Source organism: Adiantum capillus-veneris, chromosome 3 (assembly GCF_014529385.1).
Source record: "Adiantum capillus-veneris isolate H3 chromosome 3, ASM1452938v2, whole genome shotgun sequence".
Lineage (NCBI taxonomy): Eukaryota > Viridiplantae > Streptophyta > Polypodiopsida > Polypodiales > Pteridaceae > Adiantum > Adiantum capillus-veneris.
In genome coordinates, this window is record NC_140933.1 from 71,552,874 (window position 1) to 71,575,236 (window position 22,363).

Genomic DNA, 22,363 nt, shown 5'->3' on the forward strand with positions numbered 1-22,363 from the left:
CTGACTTGGGAGTGCGAACGAGGTCTACGAACCGCTTGGAATCATCTTCGGATGACCAAGGGAGATTCTTTGGACGCTTATTGCGAGAGATTTTGGAACTCTTTTCTACCAACCTCTTTATTTAAGGTCTCTTTTAAGGAACAGATTGAGCGGTTTTGCTGTGGACTCCCTACAGAGATCTGAGACTACTGCCTGGAACAAAAGTCAAATTCTATTCAAGAATTGATGGTCATGCGAAACGGGGTTTCGCGAAATTTGACTTACCCCACTGATGAGATCTTGACTCACTCTTCGAGAGAGGGCCAATTACATCAAAGAAGGGAAGTGTTTTGGTTGCGGGGAACATGGGCACATCTCCGCAAAGTGCCCCAAAAAGGTACAGCAAGAACAAAATGAAGACAGGCCAAAGAGTTCGAGAGCAATAGAGGAATGTGGCAGAAAAGGCAAGATGAAAGCTGGACTGGTTCCAGATTGCATGGGTACTGAGCCAAGCCTGATTGATGAAAGTACATAACTTTGTCGAGCTTGGGGCAAAGTGAAAGATCAAGAAGCCTTGATTTTCTTCGATGGAGGAGCCAAGGCCAACTTCATTTCACGCAAATTGGCGGCGCGGCTCGAGATTACACCCGATAGGATGGGACCACCAGCAGAGGCAGTTCTAGGTGCACCCGGACGGGACATAGCCATTACACCTGTCATTGGTAAGCTTCGGTTGCATTGTCAGGGGTATTTGGGGCACAAGGACTTTTACATAATGCCCTTGGAAGGTTGTGACGTCCTCCTAGGAGTCCCTTGGTACCATAAGAACAATGCCGTAGTCGATTATCGGGCAAAGAAAGCAACTTTGACAAACGAAAAGGGCCGCAAAATTGTACTTGATGTAAAACTGAAGGGCGAGTCTGTCCCTATTGTATCGGCTTCAGCCATTTCCAAATTAATCAAATTCAGTCTCTTTGTTTACTCGATCTACTTGAAAGAGTTAAATGAAGAACACAGAACGACATGTCTGAACTTGATAGAGAACGCAAAGATTTTCTCCACACTCATGCCGATTGCTTCTCTGAGGGCCGGCCAAGTGAGTTGCTCCCATCTCGACGTGAGGATCATACCATTGATCTGATACCTTGAAGCACACCACCGAACCGGCCACCTTATCGTGTTAGCCGAGCCCAGAATGAAGAGATTATGAACCAAGTGAAAGACCTTCTGGAAAAGGGTCTTATCGAGTCGAGTACTTCACCCTACTACTCTCCAGTGTTGTTGGTTTTAAAGAAAGACGGATCTTGGAGAATGTGTATTGATTACAACGCTCTCAATAAAATCACCATCAAGAACAGATTTCCGATTCCAAGGATCGATGATATTCTTGACCGATTAAAGGGATCCTCTTGTTTCAGCAAGATTGATTTGAAAAGCGGATATCATCATATCCGAATCGCGCCGAGAGATGTCTACAAGATAGCCTTTCGGACGAGCTTTGGTTTATATGAATTTTTGATGATGCCTTTTGGCCTTCCCAATGCTCCAGTGACTTTCAACCGAATGATGGATAGGATTTTCAGAGAGTATAGATCATTTGTCGACGAGCCTGTTTTGCAATTTTGTTGAACAAATGTGGGGAGTAATAGTACACTTCACAGACAATGCAATGAAAGCATGAGCCTGTGCATCTTTTACATCCCAACAAGCTTGCTCAGCCGTAGGCAAAACAACTCTGGCAACAACAATCCTGCCACCAAAACCTGCAACATTCTTAACATTGCCTACATCCTGAGATCCAGGACGTACATCAACGCCGTGCACAACGTTCCAAACGCCCTTCGACACAAGTACATGTTGCATCATATAAGCCCACATAGGGTAATTATCCCCATTCAATCTGTCCTTAGCAGCAAACATCTTAAACACATCTGTGTTGTTGTCAGCCATGGTGAATGTTGCACCTTATGTGAAAACTGGTCGAAAAGAGGAGAAACGAAACGGGAACAACACGTGCTATATAGCACCACCCGTAGAAGATTGTAAGGGACCTATTATGCAGAAAACGGCACTGACATAAATTTTGCACAAAATGACGAAATAGCTTGCGCAATACTGCCTGTAGTGAAAACGGAGGTCGAAATGAGCCGGAATCGAAAATCTGAGCAGGCTAAGCTCTATGAGCTTGCCCAAAGTATTTGTCGACCTGCTGACGCTCGCGAAAGCTCACAAAAATCGGAGAAAGTGAGTAGGCGTGCGTTGGAGCTGCTGCCGACTAAGCCGGGAGGATGCAACCTGCTCTGATACCAATTGTTGGAATTAGGGTTGTAGGTTGCCCAAAGTATTTGTCAACCTGCTGACGCTCGCCAAAGCTCACAGAAATTGGAGAAAGTGAGCAGGCGGTGCTGGAGCTGCTGGCGACTAAGCCGGGAGGACGCAACCTGCTCTGATACCAATTGTTGGAATTAGGGTTGTAGGAAAACACACATAGCTTGGAGAAGACGAAGGAAGCTCAAGGCACACAACAGCGAGTGTATTACTTAGTGTGCAATGGAAAGATCAAATAGCCCTAGAGTGATGGGCGTATATGCAATGCACGGGGAAAAAACCTATTAGTGAGGGGAAAAATACCCCGGTGGTCCTAAGTGTGTTCACACACATCACTACCACATGTATATGGTAACATGTGGTGTCTGTTGATGGCGCACTCACTTTTAAAATTTGTGACTCGTCATTTTTATTGAAAAGGTGTAGCCTAGTAACATTAGGAACCTTTTGTGGGTTTTTAAAGAAGAAAATTCACAATGTCATAATGAGAGTGAAAACTTAATCCAATAAACCGAGATTTACCTTCAAAGGAAAGTGCTAATATAGACTAGATAAGTTGGGACAGAGGTCTTTGATTGATAGTAGAGCTAATTTTTAATTTTTGCTATAAGTTTTTCTTATTTATATCCCATAATTATGAGGTGTTGGAGAACAGGAATGGGGAACACACTTGAAACACAACACAAATTCAAAAAAACCCCTATCCTCTCGAAAACACCTTCAAAAAGTATAAATCACACTAGCAGGCATAGAAATTGGGGACATGGGGACGCGGCCCTAAATTGCCGGGACGTAACGATGGACACGGAAACGAAGGACGGGATGCGTTTTTTCAACGAAAGCGCGTTTCTCACTAGGGACGGGGACGGGACGCGTCCTGGGATGCGCGTCCCCGGTGACGGGGCAACATAAGACGCGGACAGGGGGCGTGACGGACGAGGGCGGCATTTTTTTGAATTTCAAATTCGAACTCAAAGTTCTTAAACGGCCAGTTTTGGGGAGAGGGGCTTTCTATTTAAGGGCACCCAAGGTCCCAAGCCTTGACACCCACTCAAGGAGCATTGTGGGCCGTGGCAACTTGGGCCTTGGAAGTTGGCAACTTGGCAAGCCTACCCTTCTAAGTTCTCCCATCATCCATGGGCCATCTCTCTCTCTCTCCCCATCTCTCCTCTCCAAGTCGAAACTTTGGAGCCTACCCCTCTCTCGTTCTCTCTGAGATTGAAGGCTTGAGCCTTGAGCCTTGGCCCTTGAACTCTGAAGCCTACCTAGTAGCCCTTTCTCCTACTCTCCGAGCTTTCTCTAATATCTATCATCTATGGTATCTCAAGATGGATCCGAAGCTTCTCTAAGCCCTCCCCACTAGCGAGAGGCTACATATGATGACATACTTTAATTGTTGCTAGCTAGCAATTGGCTACTGTAAAGCTCTAATTGGGAAATCAGAAATTCAGAAAAGCATGGTTCACCGTCAAGCAAATGAGATTCTACGACTTTCTAATTTTCATTGCGAGGACCAACAAACCCTTTTGCAGTGCACACAAGAAATACAGGTCTTGCAAGAAAAAATGCGGAACTTACAAAGGAAAGATACAAGCTTAAGTGCTCGTGTGCGAAAGAAGAGACTACAAAATCTTGAAACCTTGAAGGTTGGCTCTGGAGGTCTCAAAAAAAGAATCCAAGCATTGAGGTCAGGATTGTGAACCTTTTAGTTTATTTTGCCTATACATAGTTTTTTCTTATGTCTGTTATATTTTCTATGTAGACATGCTATATATCCAGACAAAGAAAACATAGGGGAAAAGCGCGCAAGTACTTGCATCGGAGTGGATGCTTACCATTGAGAAGGTGGAAAAGCATGATGTCATTGCCATCGTCACCTACGGAGAAAATAGCAATTGTGCCGCCGGAGCCATCATCGAATCCCTTTATCCAAAAATCACGGTCACATATTGCATGGCTCATTGCCTCAACAATCTTCTCAAAGATATAGGTACCTTGGAATGGATTTCCCCTGTCATTGAGCATGCAAATACAATGGTGACTTTTGTCAATAATCATCAAAAGGTAACCATTAAGTGTTAACCAATCTCATTTCAATCTGAATCTAATTTCAATATGGAAGGCCAATTCTTGTTTTGAATGTTGAAACTTGATTTTTCTGAATAGGTGAGGGCTGAATTTTCAAAGAGGTCAAAGCTAGCTCTTCTCAAATACTCGGAGATTCGCTTCGCCTTCAACTTCATTATGCTCCATCGCTTGAGTGTGTGTAGTGGGGCATTGAGGGAACTCTTGATTAGTAATGAGTTCATGGCAATGCCCAAGTCAACAAGTGTCAATGTTGTGGCATGACGAGCACGGGCGGACATGCCGGAATGGTGGGAGGAAGTAAAGACAATCTCCAAAATGATGAAGCTTATGATATATGAGGCCATGGACACCATGATCGCCTCTCTTGAAAAACTTGTGACTGACCCCAATAGGTATTCACGTCGCACGAGTCACTTTTAAGTATTCCCTATGCTTTACAAGTTTACTCTCTTGAGTTTGTTTTGAATCTTGATAACGTAGGTACGAGGAGATCCAAGAATTGTGTGTGTCAAGGTGGAATGCCTACCATTCTCCTCTTTACACGGCCGGTTATGTGGTGGATCCACAATTCCAACAAGGGAATCAATGGAAGGACAAAGAGGTGATGAATGGTTGGCAAACCATCCTTGTGCGCCTTGTGCCCGACCCAAAGGAAAAAACCGAGATTCGGAGGCAAATCAATGTCTAGAGGAATGGAAAGGGAGAAATTTGTCACATGCCTGATGCACAAGCATCTCGCTTTGAGATGGGGAGTGGTCTTTGGTGGGAGGAGTTTGGGGCGGGATTGGGCGGTTTACAGGACTTGGCTATTCGCATTCTTAGCCAAGCATGCACTACGAGTTGCTTGGAGCAACTTTGGAGTGTGTGTGCTCATGTTGCCTCAAAGAAGAGGAATCGTCTTGATGTGCAAAGAGCCAATAATCTTATATATGTCTCATCAAATTTGAAGATGCTTTCCAAGTCAGACCAAAGTGATGATTTCGCGGAGTGTGCAGAGGATGATCCTATCCCAGAGACAGAGATAGATGCAAAGGGAGAGATTGAGACAACACCACTTGAGGATGATCTTTTGCAGCAAATGGACTATGCAGAGCTGGTTGTCATTCAGTTGGCACCATGGGCCAACATGTAGACCTCTTGAGTCTTGACTCGAATCCTTCCCTTTTTGAGTTCCATATATGCTACACTCTACTTATCCACTCTTCACTTGTACATCATTATGTTTTGTCCTTTGACGAGGATAATTGATGATTGATCACCACACCAACGTGCGCGGTGTCACGCACACCGCACCGTGTACGCCCTTACCGCATGTTATATTTTGGTATTATATAATATGAGTACAAAACCCACTTTTTCTTTGCAATCTTGTGCTCTTAGTGTTGTCTCAGTATTAAATTTGCAAAGTAGTAGTGTTTTTTAAAGCGCATCCCCTTTCGCGCTCCTCGTCCCCGTCCCCATGTGGCTATGCTAGCAGGGCCTCGCATGCACACTTCCCAACGCACACGTCCGACAAGATCACAACACCACACGCACGCACCATTGTGGTCCATTTTGGCACTTCCAGCTCACACAACACCTCTTACTCACTCTCTCTACATCACACATATCCACAACCGACACTGCGGAACAAAGACGAGAGCAAGAGAAAGATAGGGGGTTAAGGGGAAATTGACACCGCACAGCGCAAAACTGTTTGATCTTGATTTAAAAAACATCTGCAGCATCTCAAGCACCAAAACTATGGCCTGCTCGGCGAGAAAAGACCTCCTTGAGGCTCCATAGTCAAAGCTATCCCAAAAAACTCTTAACCCCCCCCCCCCCCCCCCCCCCAAAATGATTAAAAAACCTTTGTTAATAGGGGCCTTCGCCCATTTTTGGAAACTTTTTGCTCATTGGTCCTTTTGAATGCTCCTCTTAGTAATTTTGAAGGGTTTGATGCCCCCCTTGGTCGGATTTCTATCTCTCTCCCACATCCTCACGAGCTTTGGGGGGGGGGGGGGGGGCACCGTGTGAAAGCGCCCTGCGGACTCCAACACTGAAGTGCCGCCAACGGTTGGGAGTGTCGCCGTCCGCCACCATCGATAAACTTCGACCGGCCCTAACTTTGTGCTCACAGTTGTCACCTCACTCCACCCACTACACACTTCCCCCTAGAACCTTGGCGAGCCCAAAAAGACTTTTAACGGCACGCCTATCGAGGCGGTCAAAACACTCTAGAACCGGTCCCCTTGAAAACTTCAACTGGCCATAACTTACCGATTTGAGCTTCGATTGACGATCCGGAAAGACCGACGTGCACCACAATTCAAGCACTTTGAATCTATCCACTTACATCAGCCCTGACCATCCATCTGCATGTGCCCAGTCCGTCGGGGATCTGTAAAGCAACCCCGCTTTCCAATCTGCCGTAACTTTCCTTTTGTAGCTCCATTTGAGGAGCCTTCTGGACCGGCTCATAGAGCATCTCGAACACCACATCTTGCCACCTATCTCCAGCCCTTGGGATACCTTGACCTACCGACTTGATTGGCCCCCGTCTTGGAGCCTTTCGGGCTTTAAAAAGCACCTCAAAGCATACATCGCAACAATCTCTTACCTGCCTAGGGCCTTCATACTTGCTCTAACACTCTGGCATGCACTTGTACACACCCATAGCATTGCTGTGTCCACTTCACAGCACTGAGCATCTTTTGTTGCACCAACGTTTCAAATATTTTTGTGGAAAGGGTTAAAGATCACGCTAAGCTTGGAATTTCTTTTGAAAACTTTTCGTGAGTTTAATATATTCACATATACATGTAAGACGTGTTTTTTGTGCCATGAGTTTTTTATGTTTGGCTTTGAAAGTTGTGCTAATCTGTGGATGAAATCTTGTTATACAGATCGAACGTGGACAAAGAAAGCCCTAAAAAGCCATGGGTTGAAGTTATATCTTGGGAACCACGTGCTTTTATCTATCATAGTTTTCTGGTGACTTTTTATTCCAAAGCTTTGTGTTTTGTGAAGGTTATCTCTCTCTCTCTCTCTCTCTCTCTCTCTCTCTCTCTATATATATATATATATAGAGAGAGAGAGAGAGAGAGAGAGAGAGAGAGAGAGAGAGAGAGAGAGAGAGAGAGAAATGAAATGTTATATTAAATGTCTTCATTTGCATAGCCTACACACATTGTTACCTTGCTTTTGTACTTCCGTCGGGTGATGGGCCATTTGTCACAATTGTGACATATACTTCATACATATGCTACCTTCTTACACCTAATCCTAGTGTAGATACAAACATGTACCAAAATGGAGACCTTGTCCTTGAAAGGGTGGGTCTCTTGGCCCAACAACTACACCTCTTCATCAAATGGTATCCTTACACCGAATGGTCACGTCTCTATAGCGACTTGTCACAACTATTGGTCAAAGGATGTAACTCTTAGTCTAGAGTCATTCATCAACAGACATGCCTCTCGATATGTGTCTTTTCATCTCCTATATAAAGGAGGCTATGTATATAGTTCAATCAATTAAATCAATTCAACAAGTGTTCTCGTCTCGCGAGTCTCGGTTTAATCCTCACAGTGGTATCAGAGAAGAATTTCTCCCGGGACCGGAAGGTTGTGAGCCTCTCACCCTTGCCGCTACACTCTCACCTCTCCCCCTTCCTAGAGTTGTATGGAGGCAAATGAAAGGGGAATTGCAATGCCGGGTAAACAACCTCCTGATGTAACCTTCACCCGCACCCTCTTCTGAACACACCACCGGCACGCTCTGGTGGCTGTTTTGAGAGCAATTCCTTACCTGGGCTGAGATGGAGTGGTCCTCGCGTACTCCTGTGCCCTTGGTGTCGACCCAGTTGCTCTCCCTCGCACCACATACCCTTTCAGCTTGTAATGTGCTTCTTCTATCCAAGGTGTCTCCTTCTCTCACAGTCACACTCCCCCCCCCCCCCTCTCCAACCCACAATCGCACCTCTTTGGTTGCAAGGAATCATCAAATTGAGTTGCTTATGCCCTTCGTTGATTCGTTATGCTACTGGGATTACAACATATCTGCAAAACAACTCAAGTTAGCTCAAAAATTTCCGAGGGTCAATCAGTTTGCTCTTTTGCTTTTTTTTGTTAAGGAGTTGGCTTCTCCTTTCGTCCAGATCGGAACTCTTGATATTTAGGCGTAGTAAAACTAGCCATCACACCCAAACCGCACTGATCTTCCATGGGTGTCTTGATACAAAATTACATACCCACGAAATCTCATCCAATTAGGAATATTCAGTGGTTGGCACATCACAATGCAACACAAATGCTCACATATGCATGTTACAAGACATAGAAATAGAAAGTCACCGATGAACACTCCCCCCGCAAATAACCATCCAAGTCCGGGCCATGAGCTGCTCAACGACTCCCTCATCACTCCTCCCGCAAATAACCTAAAAAGGTCCGCGCCATGAGATATAGAAGCCTTTTACAACCGAACGTCCTCAAGACAGCAGCCTGCGTCGTTTGGAAGTGCTGAGAGTAACGATTGCTCAGACTTCTTAATACTCCCGAAGTAATTAACCATCCAGGTCCGGGCCGGGAGTAACAACAACAATATTTTTCAAGCATACAACCAAACGTTCCACAGACATCCGTCTGTATCGTTCGGAGGTTTTCTAGCATACAACGAAACGCTCCTCAGACATTTCGTATGCGTCGTTCCAAGGTTCAAACAATACCAAAACAACATTTCTCACTACTCCATCCGGGAGTTAAATCACCAATCATTGAAACCAGTACTAAAATTAGAGTCAAACGTTTCAAATCGGCACCAAGACAGGTTCAAAACAGATATCATCTATTCCAAACAAATTCCAAACAGGATCATCAAACAGGTTCTCAAACAGATTTCAAACTTAAAAAGCAATCTCAACATCAGTCGAGCTCGAAAAGTTGACTGACTTTCCATCTTGAAACCTGCACAAAAAATTAGGGTTAGGTTCTTTCCATAAGGTCGTAGCCGACAACAGCATGATCCACAAACTCTTGAATAGTCGAAACAAGCCTCGACAAGCAATGTTCCTTTGGCGGTGATGGTAGTCCCAAGACCTGGCAATCACAGTGGACCTCCAAGGTTTTTAGCTCGAAAAGAGACACCTACTGAGAGATGTCGAGAAATTTTAAGTTATAATTTGCTAGGGTTTCCATGGCAAGCATTTCACGATACCCCACTCTGCTAGAAGTTGCACTTCGAAGGAAGATGTCAGAAACCATATAACTTCGGGCAAAAATTTTCTTGAAAGCTTGCCAAGTCCTTGGAGTGTGCTGCTTGGTAGCTATAGACTTCCACCACTGCATGGCACTGCCTCTAAGAAAAACAACAGCTCGAAACAATTCTTGGATCCTTCTCTTGCAAGTGATCTTTATGGCTTATGCCCTGTAAGACATGAGCGGTGAAGACGGAAGCGCGTCCGATGCGCGATGAAGTAAGGGTGGAAGTCACTAATAAGTCCGGGATCGGACCCAAAGATACTTCAAATAAAATTCCAGTCATCTCTGGTTTGCTTTGTCTGCTCTTTTGTAGGACTGGTATGCTGCACACGCTTGATGCTCTGAAACCACTGTCACAAGACGGGCACCACGTGCCAATAGAAAAGAACATACTGAATAGACTTTTAGCACTTGAATAACAACTGAAACTGAAAGAGAGAGAGAGCACACGCGACACGTAGTGGCGGAATTCCACCCCAGAGAGTATTGGCCCCAAACCTTGGTGCCCCTTTCGGTATTTCTTTATATTGCATCATCAAAGTACAAGCCGGTACTCCATCCTCTGCACCTTCGTCCAGAAGCATGCCAAAGAATGAGCCCATGGCCTCATATTTAAAGGCCCTAGGCCCAAAAGCAGTTTACATGAAAAGCCTTAAATTCAGAAGCATTTGGTGCAAAAGCATCTTGTCCAAAAGTTGCTAGCGCAAATCACAGAAATCCGTACAATCTCCCACGTCAGCTGTCAACGTGAAACGCGGGATTCCGTACAAGTTGCCACATCAGCAAGCCAACGCGAAATCCGGAGTTCCATACAATTTGCCACGTCATCTTCTTCTACTGCTTCTGCTTCTTAGGGTTTAGGCCCCTCGATCGGTGATCTGCACAGTGGCTCCTTTCTTCAGTGGCTTGACACATCAGCAGTTTGTGACAGCAGAGCTCCCTCTTCGCGAGCTGTTCCTATGGACCCATTGCCAACACAAGATGCAAAATCCCATCTGGCAAGAGTACCGTGTGTACATGTCACATCATCAGGCCACACAGTTCTAGTTACTTTCTTTGAGCAATCAGCATGGCCTAATCACAAAATGGCAACGACTCTATTCCACCCGAGAACGTGATAGTAGTTCTCAAACAACAGATAGTAGCACTTTCAACAAGCTTAGCATCAATCAACACTCACCTGGACCAATTGACCCACCATACTACTTCTCGGACTCCTCATGTTGCTTCTCCGCCATATCCGAAGTTTCTGTGGAAGAACAAAACGAGCCTAAACCAAGTGATGAGGTAGCCAATCGTGAACTTCAACTTCTCTATAAAATTTTTAATGCTGCACAAAAGAAGAAATTGGATGTTGGATTGCTTGAGCCTTACAATGGTCGTCGTGACAAGTATGTGCTAGACGAATGGTTGTTCAAATGGAGGTCTACTTGTCCAACACGGATTTAGTAGAGAGCAAAAAGGTTGCACTTGCTACTTCTCTGTTGAAAGACACAACATTTCATTGGTGGCAATGACGGGTTTCATTTGGTAAAAACACGCCCTTGGGGAAAATTCCGGCGTGCTATTCGTAAGGCACTTGAACCTACTAATGTAGATTTCCATGTCCGGTTCTCTCTCCGCCCCACCTTTGCCAAACTAGTGCCTTGGCCGAGTATATCAGAGAGTTTCAGAAATTAACTATGGAGATAGAAACTCTTAGCCCCTCTGACAAACCACATTGTTTTATTGACGGGCTTGAGTCAACCTGGAGGGGCGATGTTCACAAGTATAACCTTACGTCCTTGGATGCTGCAATCACCTATGTGGAATGTCTTGGCGATAATCGACGGGTGACCGATCTTCAAATAGCGCTCACTTTTCATAGCGCGATCGCAGAGAATATTGATGGAGCAAGAGACACCGTGTGCGCACTCACACACCCTCGCACCTCAACACAACACAAGGAATTCACTTACGTTCCTCACCTCACACAAAACCGCTCAAAAGCTCAATAAAAATCCTCCTCCCAAGCCCAGTTCAAACTCCGAACGTCTTGACCTACAAGCCCTTGTCTACCCACAGACACTGCGAGGAGAGTCAAGCTAATCAAGGCTTGAAATCCCACTCTTATGGCGACCAAAACACACAAGAAAGACCATCAAAAACTCAAAAACTCCAACCACAAAAGGCCTCTCTCAAACTGCTCTAAAAGCTTCATCAAACTTCACTTTGTTGGACTCTTTGGTGTAGCCTTAACCCTAATGGCATCAATACAGGGTCACATAGTCTTGTAGAAAGCCGCACCTTCTTCCCTCAATTCCTCGCACACACATCCATGGAAACCTCGTAACTTCCATAGACTTTCCCAATTGCAAAATCAAAGAGAAGATACTCTCATTCACTCCTCCACACCAAATTACTTGAAACGGGAACGGGGGACTCCAGAACGGTACCAGAACAGAAACGCCGGAACGGTCCACAGAAAAACAGTGAAACTAGCCTCAAAACAGTCTATAAGTTAGTAAACAACTATAAGCCAAGCTTGTAACATCTAGTTGGACAATTAGAATCATGTTTAGGCATGTTTCAACATGTCGCTTGTGCGCGTTAGTGGTTGCGGATGTAAATGTAATGAGACACCTCATAACATACTAAGCGCATCACAAATAACATTATCTAGGAAGTGCAAAGATCGAAGAGCTCAATAGACAGAAAGATGGGAGTAAAAAGTGTTGGAATTAGGGTTGCAGAGAAACACACACAGCTTGGAGAAGACGAAGGAAGCTCAAGGCACACAATAGAGAGTGTGTTACTTAGTGTGCAATGGAAAGATAGATAGCCCTAGAGTGATGGGCGTATATACAATGCACGGGGGAAAAAACCTCCTAAAGAGGGAAAAAATGCCCCGGCGGTCCTAGTGTGTTCACACACATCACTACCACATGTATATGGTAACAAATCCCCCCTGGAGTGATGCGGTGAACGAGAGCTGGCACATGAGTAAAGGGAAGTGCCATGCCCTGAGGACAGGATCAGTCCACAAAGGGGAGTAAGCCCAAAGCTTTGCGGAAAGCTTCAAGCTTCTCACGAGACAATGCCTTTGTGAAAAGATCTGCAAGGTTGTCTTGTGTTGGCACATAAGCCAAGCTGATCTCTCCTGCTGAGAGCCTCTCCCTGACATAGTGGTAATGCACCTCAATGTGCTTTGTGCGAGCATGAAAAACTGGGTTCCTCGCAACTGCCAATGCGCTCTGACTGTCAGTGTAGATAGTGTTGGCAGTGTCCTGTCCAACACCCAAGTCAGCCATAAGGCGTCTGAGCCATACACACTCAACCGTAGCTGTGAAGACTGCCCTGTACTCAGCCTCACAACTCGAAGTGGCCACAGTAGGTTGCTTCTTGCTCAACCATGATATACATGAACTGCCAAGCATGAAACAAAAACCACTTGTGGACACTCGCGTGTCAAAACAACCAGCCCAATCTGAGTCCGAAAAAGCATGTAAGTCTGGCGGCAATGATCCCCCCTTGGGATAAAACAAGCCAAGATGTAAAGTGCCACTAAGGTAGCGGAAAATCCTCTTGACAGCCTGCCAATGCTTAGACCCTGGGCTATGCATAAATCTGCTGACCTGCGAGACTGCAAACTGAATATCTGGCCTCGTGTTGCATACATAAATGAGGCAGCCAACAACAGTTTGGTAAAGAGTGACATCAGCAGGATCGCCAGCATCATGTAGACTCAACTTCAAACCTGTTTCCATGGGAGTGGCAATAGGTTTGCAATCCTCAAGTCCAAACTTACATAGCAATGTCTCTATGTAACTTTTCTGACACAAGGCAATACCACCATCACATTGCTTAAACTGTATACCCAAGTAATGATGCAACAGCCCCAAATCTTTCATCTTGAAAGTAGCATTCAAATCAGCCTTAAATTCAGCAATATGTCTCTCATTTGGTCCAGTGATCAGCAAATCATCAACATAAAGAACCACAATGAGAAATACATCATCCTCACGCTTTACATACAATGTGCTTTCTGTTGGACTGTTACGAAAGCCTCGTTTAACCAAATGAGTGTCAGCTTTCTCATACCAAGCACGAGGAGATTGCTTCAACCCATACAAAGCCTTCTTACATTTGCACACTTTGTCCTCTTGTCCTTTTATGACAAAACCGTGAGGCTGCGTTACATAAACTTCCTCAAATATGTCACCATTCAAGAAAGCAGTAACAATGTCTGATTGATGTACATCCCAACCAAAATGAGCTGCCAATGCACATAGAAAACGCACAGTAGTCATACGACAGTGGGAGCAAAAGTCTCTTCATAATCTATGCCTTTTTGTTGTGCATAACCCTTTGCAACAAGTCGAGCCTTATGGCGATCGATCTCACCATTCGGCTTGCGTTTCAACTTGTAAACCCACTTCGTAGCAATGGCCTTTTTGCCAGGAGGCAAATCACATAAAGTCCATGTGTCATTCTCTATAAGTGCATCATATTCTGATTTCATGGCAGCAATCCAATTTTCTGAATTCTGTGCTTCATCAAAAGACAGAGGCTCCTCAACATCATGTAAACTAGACACAGCCAAAGCATAACAATCTGATGCATAAGATGCATGGCGAGAGCCTGAACGAGTACGACTAGATAAAGGTGCATCCAATTTACTGTCACGCAAAGTGTGCACCAGCCATTTTGGCATACCTCTAGCCTGCTCATTTTCAGCCCTTTCCTCATCAAGTACATCATGTACATCTGCATCAGTAATAGGCTGTTCTAAAACATTTTCAGAAACCCCCATAGGCTGTACATTTGCCTCATTGGAACTTACATTCTTATTTCCACCACTGAAAAGAGGCAACAAAGTGTCATAAATGTCCTGTGAGCTTACATTACTGTCTCTAGTACATGACAGCAAGGGCTGAACAGAGTCTTCCACAAACACTACATCCCGTGAAACCAGAATACGTTTTGTTTGCGGATGATACAACCTGTAACCTTTGCTTTCAGCACTATAACCAACAAAAATACATTTGACAGCCTTATCATCCAATTTTCTGCGCTGCACTTGTGGCACCAAAGCATATGCCAAACAGCCAAAAACACGCATGTGCTCAATAGAAGGTTTTCTATCATGCCATGCTTCATATGGAGTAATAGACTGCAAAGGACACCTGTTAAGTACATAAGTGGCACACATGATGGCCTCAAGCCAAAAAGAATGCGGCAAAGCTTGACTTTTGACCATACATCGTGCCATTTCCGTTAGTGACCTGTTTTTCCTCTCAGCAACACCATTTTGCTGAGGTGTATAAGGCACTGTACATTGGTGTTTTATCCCACGACTAGCCAGAAATGCATTAAATTCATGAGACATATACTCCCCCCCTCGATCGGAACGGAGGGTGCCCATAGTACATTTTGAGACATTTTCAGCCATAGCCAAAAATTGTTTGAAGCACATAAAAACTTCGGACTTCGCTTTAAGCGGAAATACCCATGCATGCCTGGAGTAATCATCAATGAAAGTCACGAAGTACAGGTAATTGCCCAAAGACGGAGTTTGCATGGGCCCACAAACATCACTATGCACAAGCTGCAACCTGCATGTGGCCCTAACTGAACCATCCTTTGGAAACTTAGAACGCTGCATTTTACCCAGAATACAGCCTTCACAAACATGTTTGACAGGTGCTTCAAGAGGCGGCAAAGAAGCAACCATATCAGATTTCTGCAAACGCAGCAAACTGGCAAAATTCAGATGACCAAAACGTGCATGCCAAAGTTTTGCATCTGAAATAGCCCTTGAATCTACAACAGCATTTGCAAAATTTTGTCCACACTTGTCATACAAAGTGAGCTTATACAGCCCACGGCACAAGAGCCCAGATGCAACAATTTCATCACCAAAACTGAGATCATGAACTGTACATCTGTCATCCACAAATTTGACTACAAGTCCAAGTCTAGCAAGTGCGGATACAGACAAGAGATTCTTCTTGATCCCAGGTACATAAAGTGCATCAACAAGTGTGAAGGAACTGCCATTAGCAGTAGTGAGCACAATCTTTCCAACTCCCTGAACTGGATAAGAGGCGTTGTTGGCACAAGTGACTGAATTCCCATGAGGGACAGACTCGAGAGAGGTAAACAATTCACGATGTGAGGTAATGTGCTTTGTAGCACCACTGTCGAAATACCACACATGTGAATCTGCAGCAACTGACAAGCATGCATCATGGACAGCAGGATTGTAAGTGCACTCTACGCTAAAAGCCCATTCTGCATCAACATCAGCATCACAATCTCCTTTCACAGAAGACTCAACAATGGCTGCATTTGTAGTGGAACCAGCATTTGCAGTGGAACCACCCTCTTTCTTCTTAGCCTCTTTGGCCTTCAACTTAGGACACGACTTGATCAAGTGATCATTGGCTTTACAATAATGGCAACGCATCTTCTTTTTGCCCTTATCACCAGAATTGCCAGACGAAGTGCTGCCACCAGAAGCATTAGGAACAGAATTTTTGCCACTCGCTGCAGAACCATAAGAAGTGGCTGCATTACTGTTACCACCCTTTCTTTGAAAAGCAATAAAAGCCTGTTCAACTGCACGCTGCCTAGTCCTGTTTTTTCTAGAAAGTGACTCTTGCAACAGCAATGTGCATAATGCATCAAACTTGACAACTTCAGGATTTCCTTGGGTCATCAGTCTCCAAGTACTAGCAAAAGTTTGGTAGGAATCTGGTAAGGCATCAAGAACAGTCTGCACAAGGGAACTGTCCGAAATGACTTCACCTGCAGAAATGAGTTGCTCATTGATATCCTTGACACTAGCAAGGAAAGTGTCCATATCATCTTCCTCATGCATAATCTTCGACTCTAGCTCTTTACGCAGCAAAGCAATTTTAGCCTCATTGCGGCTTGCATAAAGACCTGCTAGAATATCCCAAGCCTGTTTTGCAGATTTTGCTGAACGGATGTGAGGAATAATGGTGCGCTTCACAGACAACGCAATCAATGCATGAGCCTGCGCATCCTTAACATCCCAACGAGCTTGTTTTGCCGTAGGCAAAACAACTCTAACAGCTGCAATCCTTGCAGCAAGACCTGCAACATCCTCAACATCGCCTACATCTTCAGAACCAGGACGTACATCAATGCCCTGCACAATGTTCCAGACACCTTTTGACACAAGAACATGTTGCATCATATAAGCCCACATAGGGTAGTTGTCCCCATCCAACCTGTCCTCAGCAGCAAACATCTTGAACACATCTGTGTTGTTGTTGTCAGCCATGGTAAATGCTGCACTTGATGTGAAAACTGCCCGAAAATAGGAGAAATGGAGCGGGAACAACTTGTGCTATATAGCACAAACCGTAGAAGACTATAAGGCACCTGTTATGCAAAAAACGGCACTGATAGAAAATCTGCACAAAATGACGAAATAGCCTGTGCAGTACTGCCCGTAGTGGAAACGGAGGCCGAAATGAGCCCAAATCAAAATTCTGAGCAGACCAAGCTCTTAGAGCTCTCCCAAAAAATTTGTCGACCTGCGAACACTCGCCAAAGCTCACTGAAATCGGAGAAAGTGAGCAGGCGTGTGCTGGAGCAGCTGGCGACTAAGCCCGGGAGGACGTGACTTGCTTTGATACCAATTGTTGGAATTAGGGTTGCAGAGAAACACACACAGCTTGGAGAAGACGAAGGAAGCTCAAGGCACACAATAGAGAGTGTGTTACTTAGTGTGCAATGGAAAGATAGATAGCCCTAGAGTGATGGGCGTATATACAATGCACGGGGGAAAAAACCTCCTAAAGAGGGAAAAAATGCCCCGGCGGTCCTAGTGTGTTCACACACATCACTACCACATGTATATGGTAACAAAAAGACCATGACTATACATTCAAGCGTGGCTTATAAGGCCAGCCAAGGTGCTACAAAAAGGTAAGCAGTGAGAACTCAAAGCAAAGATCAGACTCGAGGCTCAAGAGTCAAGACTAGTCACTAGGGAATCGAGCTCAATACATAGATGCCAAAATGCCAAAATGGAAACATGTCAAGGGCCAAGGCTCAAGGAGCACAAGAGCCACTAGCCGGCCAGTTTGTAGTGGTGGCGTGTAGATCATGAATGTCATCCCAATCCTCATCCCCAACAGGCTCGTCCGCATCATCCACTTGATGCAAACTTCTGTAGATCCACCTGCCTCCCCAAGTATCTCCACCTCTGCCTCCATCTCCCGCTGTAGAAAGGGATCTGATACTTTGGATACAGACTTGCAAAGCATACGCAAGTTTGCACTTACAAATACAAGATCATTTGCTTTCTCCACGGCAAGTCGATTTCTCTTCCTGGATGCAACGTGGCTGTAAACACTCCACAATTGCTCCAAGCAAGAGGAGCTAACCGCTTGGTTGAGGATGCGGATAGCGAGTCGCTAAAGCTCTGGCCCATCTCGGCCATAGTCCTGCCACCCCAAAATTGAGGAGATCTTGTTGCGATCAACTTGGGCATCGGCAAGCTCAAATGATCCTCACATATCCCTGTACATAGCAAGCTGATCCTTGATTTTGCGGCGTTCTTCTCAATCAGGGTGAAACATGCTCAAGATCTCGTTCCATTGCTTGGTCACCTCCCCATCATGCTCCTGTCCTGCACCTTGAAACTTTGGATCCAGCACAAAAGATGCACCATGGAAAGGGGAAGCATAAGAGTCCCATCTGCTCTTACAAAGCTGGCTAATCTCCTCAAACCTGTCTGCATCTGGCTCAAGTGTTTGGAGGGCCTCCACCATGCGAACCATGGCCTCATCAACCTTGCCAATGCAAGGTTGCATGCCATCAACTACTCGAAGCAAGTAGAGTACATGTTGCACTCATTTTGTCTATAGTCTTCAATGACTTCGAAAACTGGGGATCCTCTGACTTGCCTGCACATAAGATCCCTGCGACTGAACTTGCGTAGGATGAGGAAGTGTACTCCGTACTAATGAGGGCACTGCACTCTGACATTCGCATAGGCAATGAACCATTAACTAGTTGTCGGCAAAGCGGGTCTCACAATACTTCAAGAGAACCTTGCCCCCTGACCGCTTCAAGAATGCAGCACGAAGTAGATTGTGATTGTTGATGAAGGACACTAGCTTTAACACATCTCTAATGAGTGGCTCAATTTAAGGTAGGCCCCCTATATCCTTTAAAAGGTTGTTAAGGCAATGTGCCATACAAAATGACACTTTGATGCGGGGATACATGCCCTCCAAAATGGTGCCGGCTGCCCTGTTTGATACCTCCCCATCCCTGACAAGCTGCAACACCACCTCTGGGCCAATGATCTCTATGGCAGATACCCACTCTCTTGCAAGCACATCGACGGATTTCCCTGTTTCTGTGGCTTCATGTGAGTGGGCAAAGTACATCTCTCCCTTGCAATAAGCCACAAGCCCATGAATGGATTTCCTCCTGGTGTCGCTCCATCCATCTGCAATGAGTGTCACTTCATACTTGGCCCATTGTCGCTTCATGTTTACGGTGTTAGGAGTTTTTTGGAAGAAGTGATTGCGCATATGTACATACACATGCATGGTGCATCGAATAAAGGATTGCCCATTTTCCAGAGCCAGGTGGTTACGTGGGGCCCACATGTGTACATGTAGGACAGCGTGTACATAGTACGTCGATTTTCATCATCACCAGTATCAGTGTGTTTTTCTATAATAATGAGGAGTTGGTGGAGCGTAAAAATTCTCAAGGAAGCTATCAGCGGGGCGTACGCCATGAGGTAAGCAGGTGCGTCAGATGACATCCAGTGGCGTTAGGAGGTCAAATGGGGTCAAGAGTTGCATGTGGATAAGTGAGGACACAATGGGAATGTTTTCTTGTGATGATTATGCAAAAAGGTCATCATGAGAATTGTATTTGGGGGCCACTTCACGTGATTACGGGATACATTATTGGAAAAAGTTGAGTGCCAAGTGTGTAGATGGATGTAGAAGGGTGACAAAAATGCAATGTGTGGCCATTTTTTGGCCTGTTCGGGGTCTGTTTGAGGTAAATCAAAAGACCGAAGGTGCCCAAGGGATAAAGTTAAGTGTGGACATTGAAAAACGTGAGGAAAAAACCAGCAAAACGTGGAGAGAAGAGGAGGAACAGCTGAAAAACTTAGTTTTTGCTGTTTTTGGAGCCTGTTTTGGCCATAAACTGCTCATCCGAGCTCGGATTTGAGCACTTTGATATTGTAGACTGGAGTTTTTGGCCGTTCCGGACGCAGTGGCGTTGTTCATTTTGCCAAATTCCTCACTTTTTCTTGTTGTTTTGGCTGTGTAAGTTTCTTCTGTGAGCGAAGCCTCTGCTCAAATTTGTGATTGTATCTGACATATTTTAGCTATATTGTGTGAGCTATTTGCCCCATTGGTGTTGGTCCAAGCTCAATTGTATCTAAACATCAGAAATCTTCCTCCTTTGAGCTGATCTTTTGTGTGTGTGTGTGTGTCTGTGTTTAGTGCGCAAATGGATAGTCTCTCTTCTCTCACTCCATTTGTGTGTTCCCTGTCTCGGCCATGTGGGTTATGTAAGCAGAGTGGTGCCCCATAGTGTGTGTGTATATCATCCCAAGAGTGTGTATCGGGTGATTATAGAGGCGTGTGTTTCCATCCCGCTCACATTCTTTTGGTGCCCCCACGAAGGATCTTCTTCGAGTACCTTCCGCTTCGGGATTGCAGGTTGCAAATTACAGATCACAGATTACAGGTTATAGGTACAGGTACAGGTGATTCACATAGGTACAGGTAGCTGGAGTAGAGTGATACACTGGCGAGTAGAAGTCACTTGCAGTTGCCGTGGGTATGCATCATTTGGCGCGTGTTTGAGTGCATTGTCTTGTATTGTACGTTACTTGTGGATACTGCCATTGTACGCCTTTGTGGAACCATACTTGGTTTTATTTGGCAGTCCCAGGCATTTCTGAGACTTGGTCTGGAAGATAGTCATTTTTGAGACTTGACTATACGATATTTGCATAAACCTTCGTGAGAGGGTCGTGGTGAGGTTTTATTGAGCTGGGGGATTGTCAAATGTGAGATCCTTTTGGTGATACAGCTAGTTGAAGCACCCTTTTGCGTGACCTCATCATAGGCTATGTACTAGTGATTCCTATTTGATGCTTGGGTACCATTGTTGGCAGGTTCTGCATATATATACAGTCTATATTTTGGGTTTTTACTGCTCTAATTCTGGGGAAACTTTGCCAAAAATTTTCCAAGTTGTGATGGTTGGTTTTTTGGTCTTTTGAGGCATTTATGTTGTTATGTTGCTGAAATTCTGGCAAGATCGGAGGGTAATTAGTCAAGTGTGCTTTCTTGGGAGTTGTATGGATGGATTTTAATGGATAATCATGACGGACCTCAGTTCACTCCTTTTCATTTTGCACAAAGAATCTAGATAAATGTTCATGTGGACCGGAAGATTTTTTACCAGCAGCGCATAGTCTTTTATGTTTGGGCCAAGAAGATTAAGAGAGATATTGGAATCTCCTTTGTTTATTGTAATTCCGATGATTAACTATGAAAACTCATTTGATGTGCATGTGTTCATCCTTTTCTAAAGCTTGAGCTCCATTGAAGTTTCTGTGGATTGAGTCAGTAAAAAGTTTTAGGTTCTTGCTCTCGTGTTAGAAGGGGTTCTCAAAGCATCGAAACTTCGGTAGCCATGGCTTTCTCTTATCCGGAATTTCATGGAAGAAGTGATGAAGATATGGAAGACTTTTTGGAAAAGATGGAGGTTGTCTGCATTAGCAATCAGATTCATGATCCGGCACAGATGTTACGTCTTCTCTAGATTTGTTTGAAGAGTGATGCACGAGTTTGATCCAAAGCATTCAAAGAGGAGTTAAGTGTGGCTGATCCACCTGTGAGATTAAGTTGGGACAATCTAATACATGGATTGGAAGTGGAGTTTGTGAAGACAGAATATCCTGACAAAGTGTGGCAAGAAGTACAGGGTTTGGTGCAAAAGGAAGGTGAGCCAGTAGATGCATACATACATAAGTTTTCAATGGCATGGGAGCGGATGTGCAAGGCCTTAGCACCACAGGTACCCCCACCTGACATGATGAAGAAGGAAAGGTTCTTGGTTGGTCTTTGGGAGAATATACGTTGGAGAGTGGAGCTAAAGAAGCTTAGGACATATGAAGATGCACTAGATGTAGCGAGGAACAAAGAGTGGAAGCTGAGAAGAATGAGTCAGCTAGGAGTAGAGTCTTTGCCCTGGAGGTCTGAATTTCAGCCTATGGATTCTTTGCAAGGTCGCATGCCAGTGTTCATCATGAACGAGTGGTTTCTGTTACTCCTCAGGTTATGCTAGCATTGGTCACTACAGCAATGCAAGATGATGGGCTAAGGCAAGACATGAGGCAAGTGGTAGATTTAATGAAGAATCTCAGCCTAAACATGCTAGGTAATGTCGGAAATAATCGAGGTCGGGGGAGGTTTGCAAATCAGCTAGGAGGTGAAGAAAAACCCAGGAATGGTGTTGGACAAAGCAATGGTAGAGTCTGGAGGGAGACGCCCACGTGTTATAATTGCGGAGAGTTGGGCCACATCAGCCCACAATGTGATAAGCCACCAAGGATGGGGGGAGACATGTATCCATTGCCAAGACAGGTGCTAACTAGGTCAAATGATTATGGCATTGAAATTAAGGGAGAAGAAGGAAACAGTGGATTAACCCAAGAGGAA

The 22,363-nt window shown here is 44.9% G+C and overlaps 1 protein-coding gene across 3 annotated transcripts in view; it reads left to right on the plus strand.

Annotated features, from left to right (window-relative positions):
• The window catches only part of LOC147461082 (putative prolyl 4-hydroxylase 3), a 60,201-nt gene that overhangs the window by 12,651 nt on the left and 25,187 nt on the right, over positions 1–22,363 (plus strand). The window contains exon 2 of one of the 3 annotated variants that reach the window (XM_086508709.1): positions 7,281–7,368. The exons of 1 other annotated variant lie outside the window; for it this stretch is intronic. In XM_086508709.1, the coding sequence (XP_086364835.1) occupies positions 7,281–7,368 (88 nt within the window). Of the gene's footprint in view, positions 1–7,280; positions 7,405–22,363 lie in introns of all 3 variants that reach the window. One more of the 3 variants, XM_086508708.1, reaches the window with a different exon arrangement.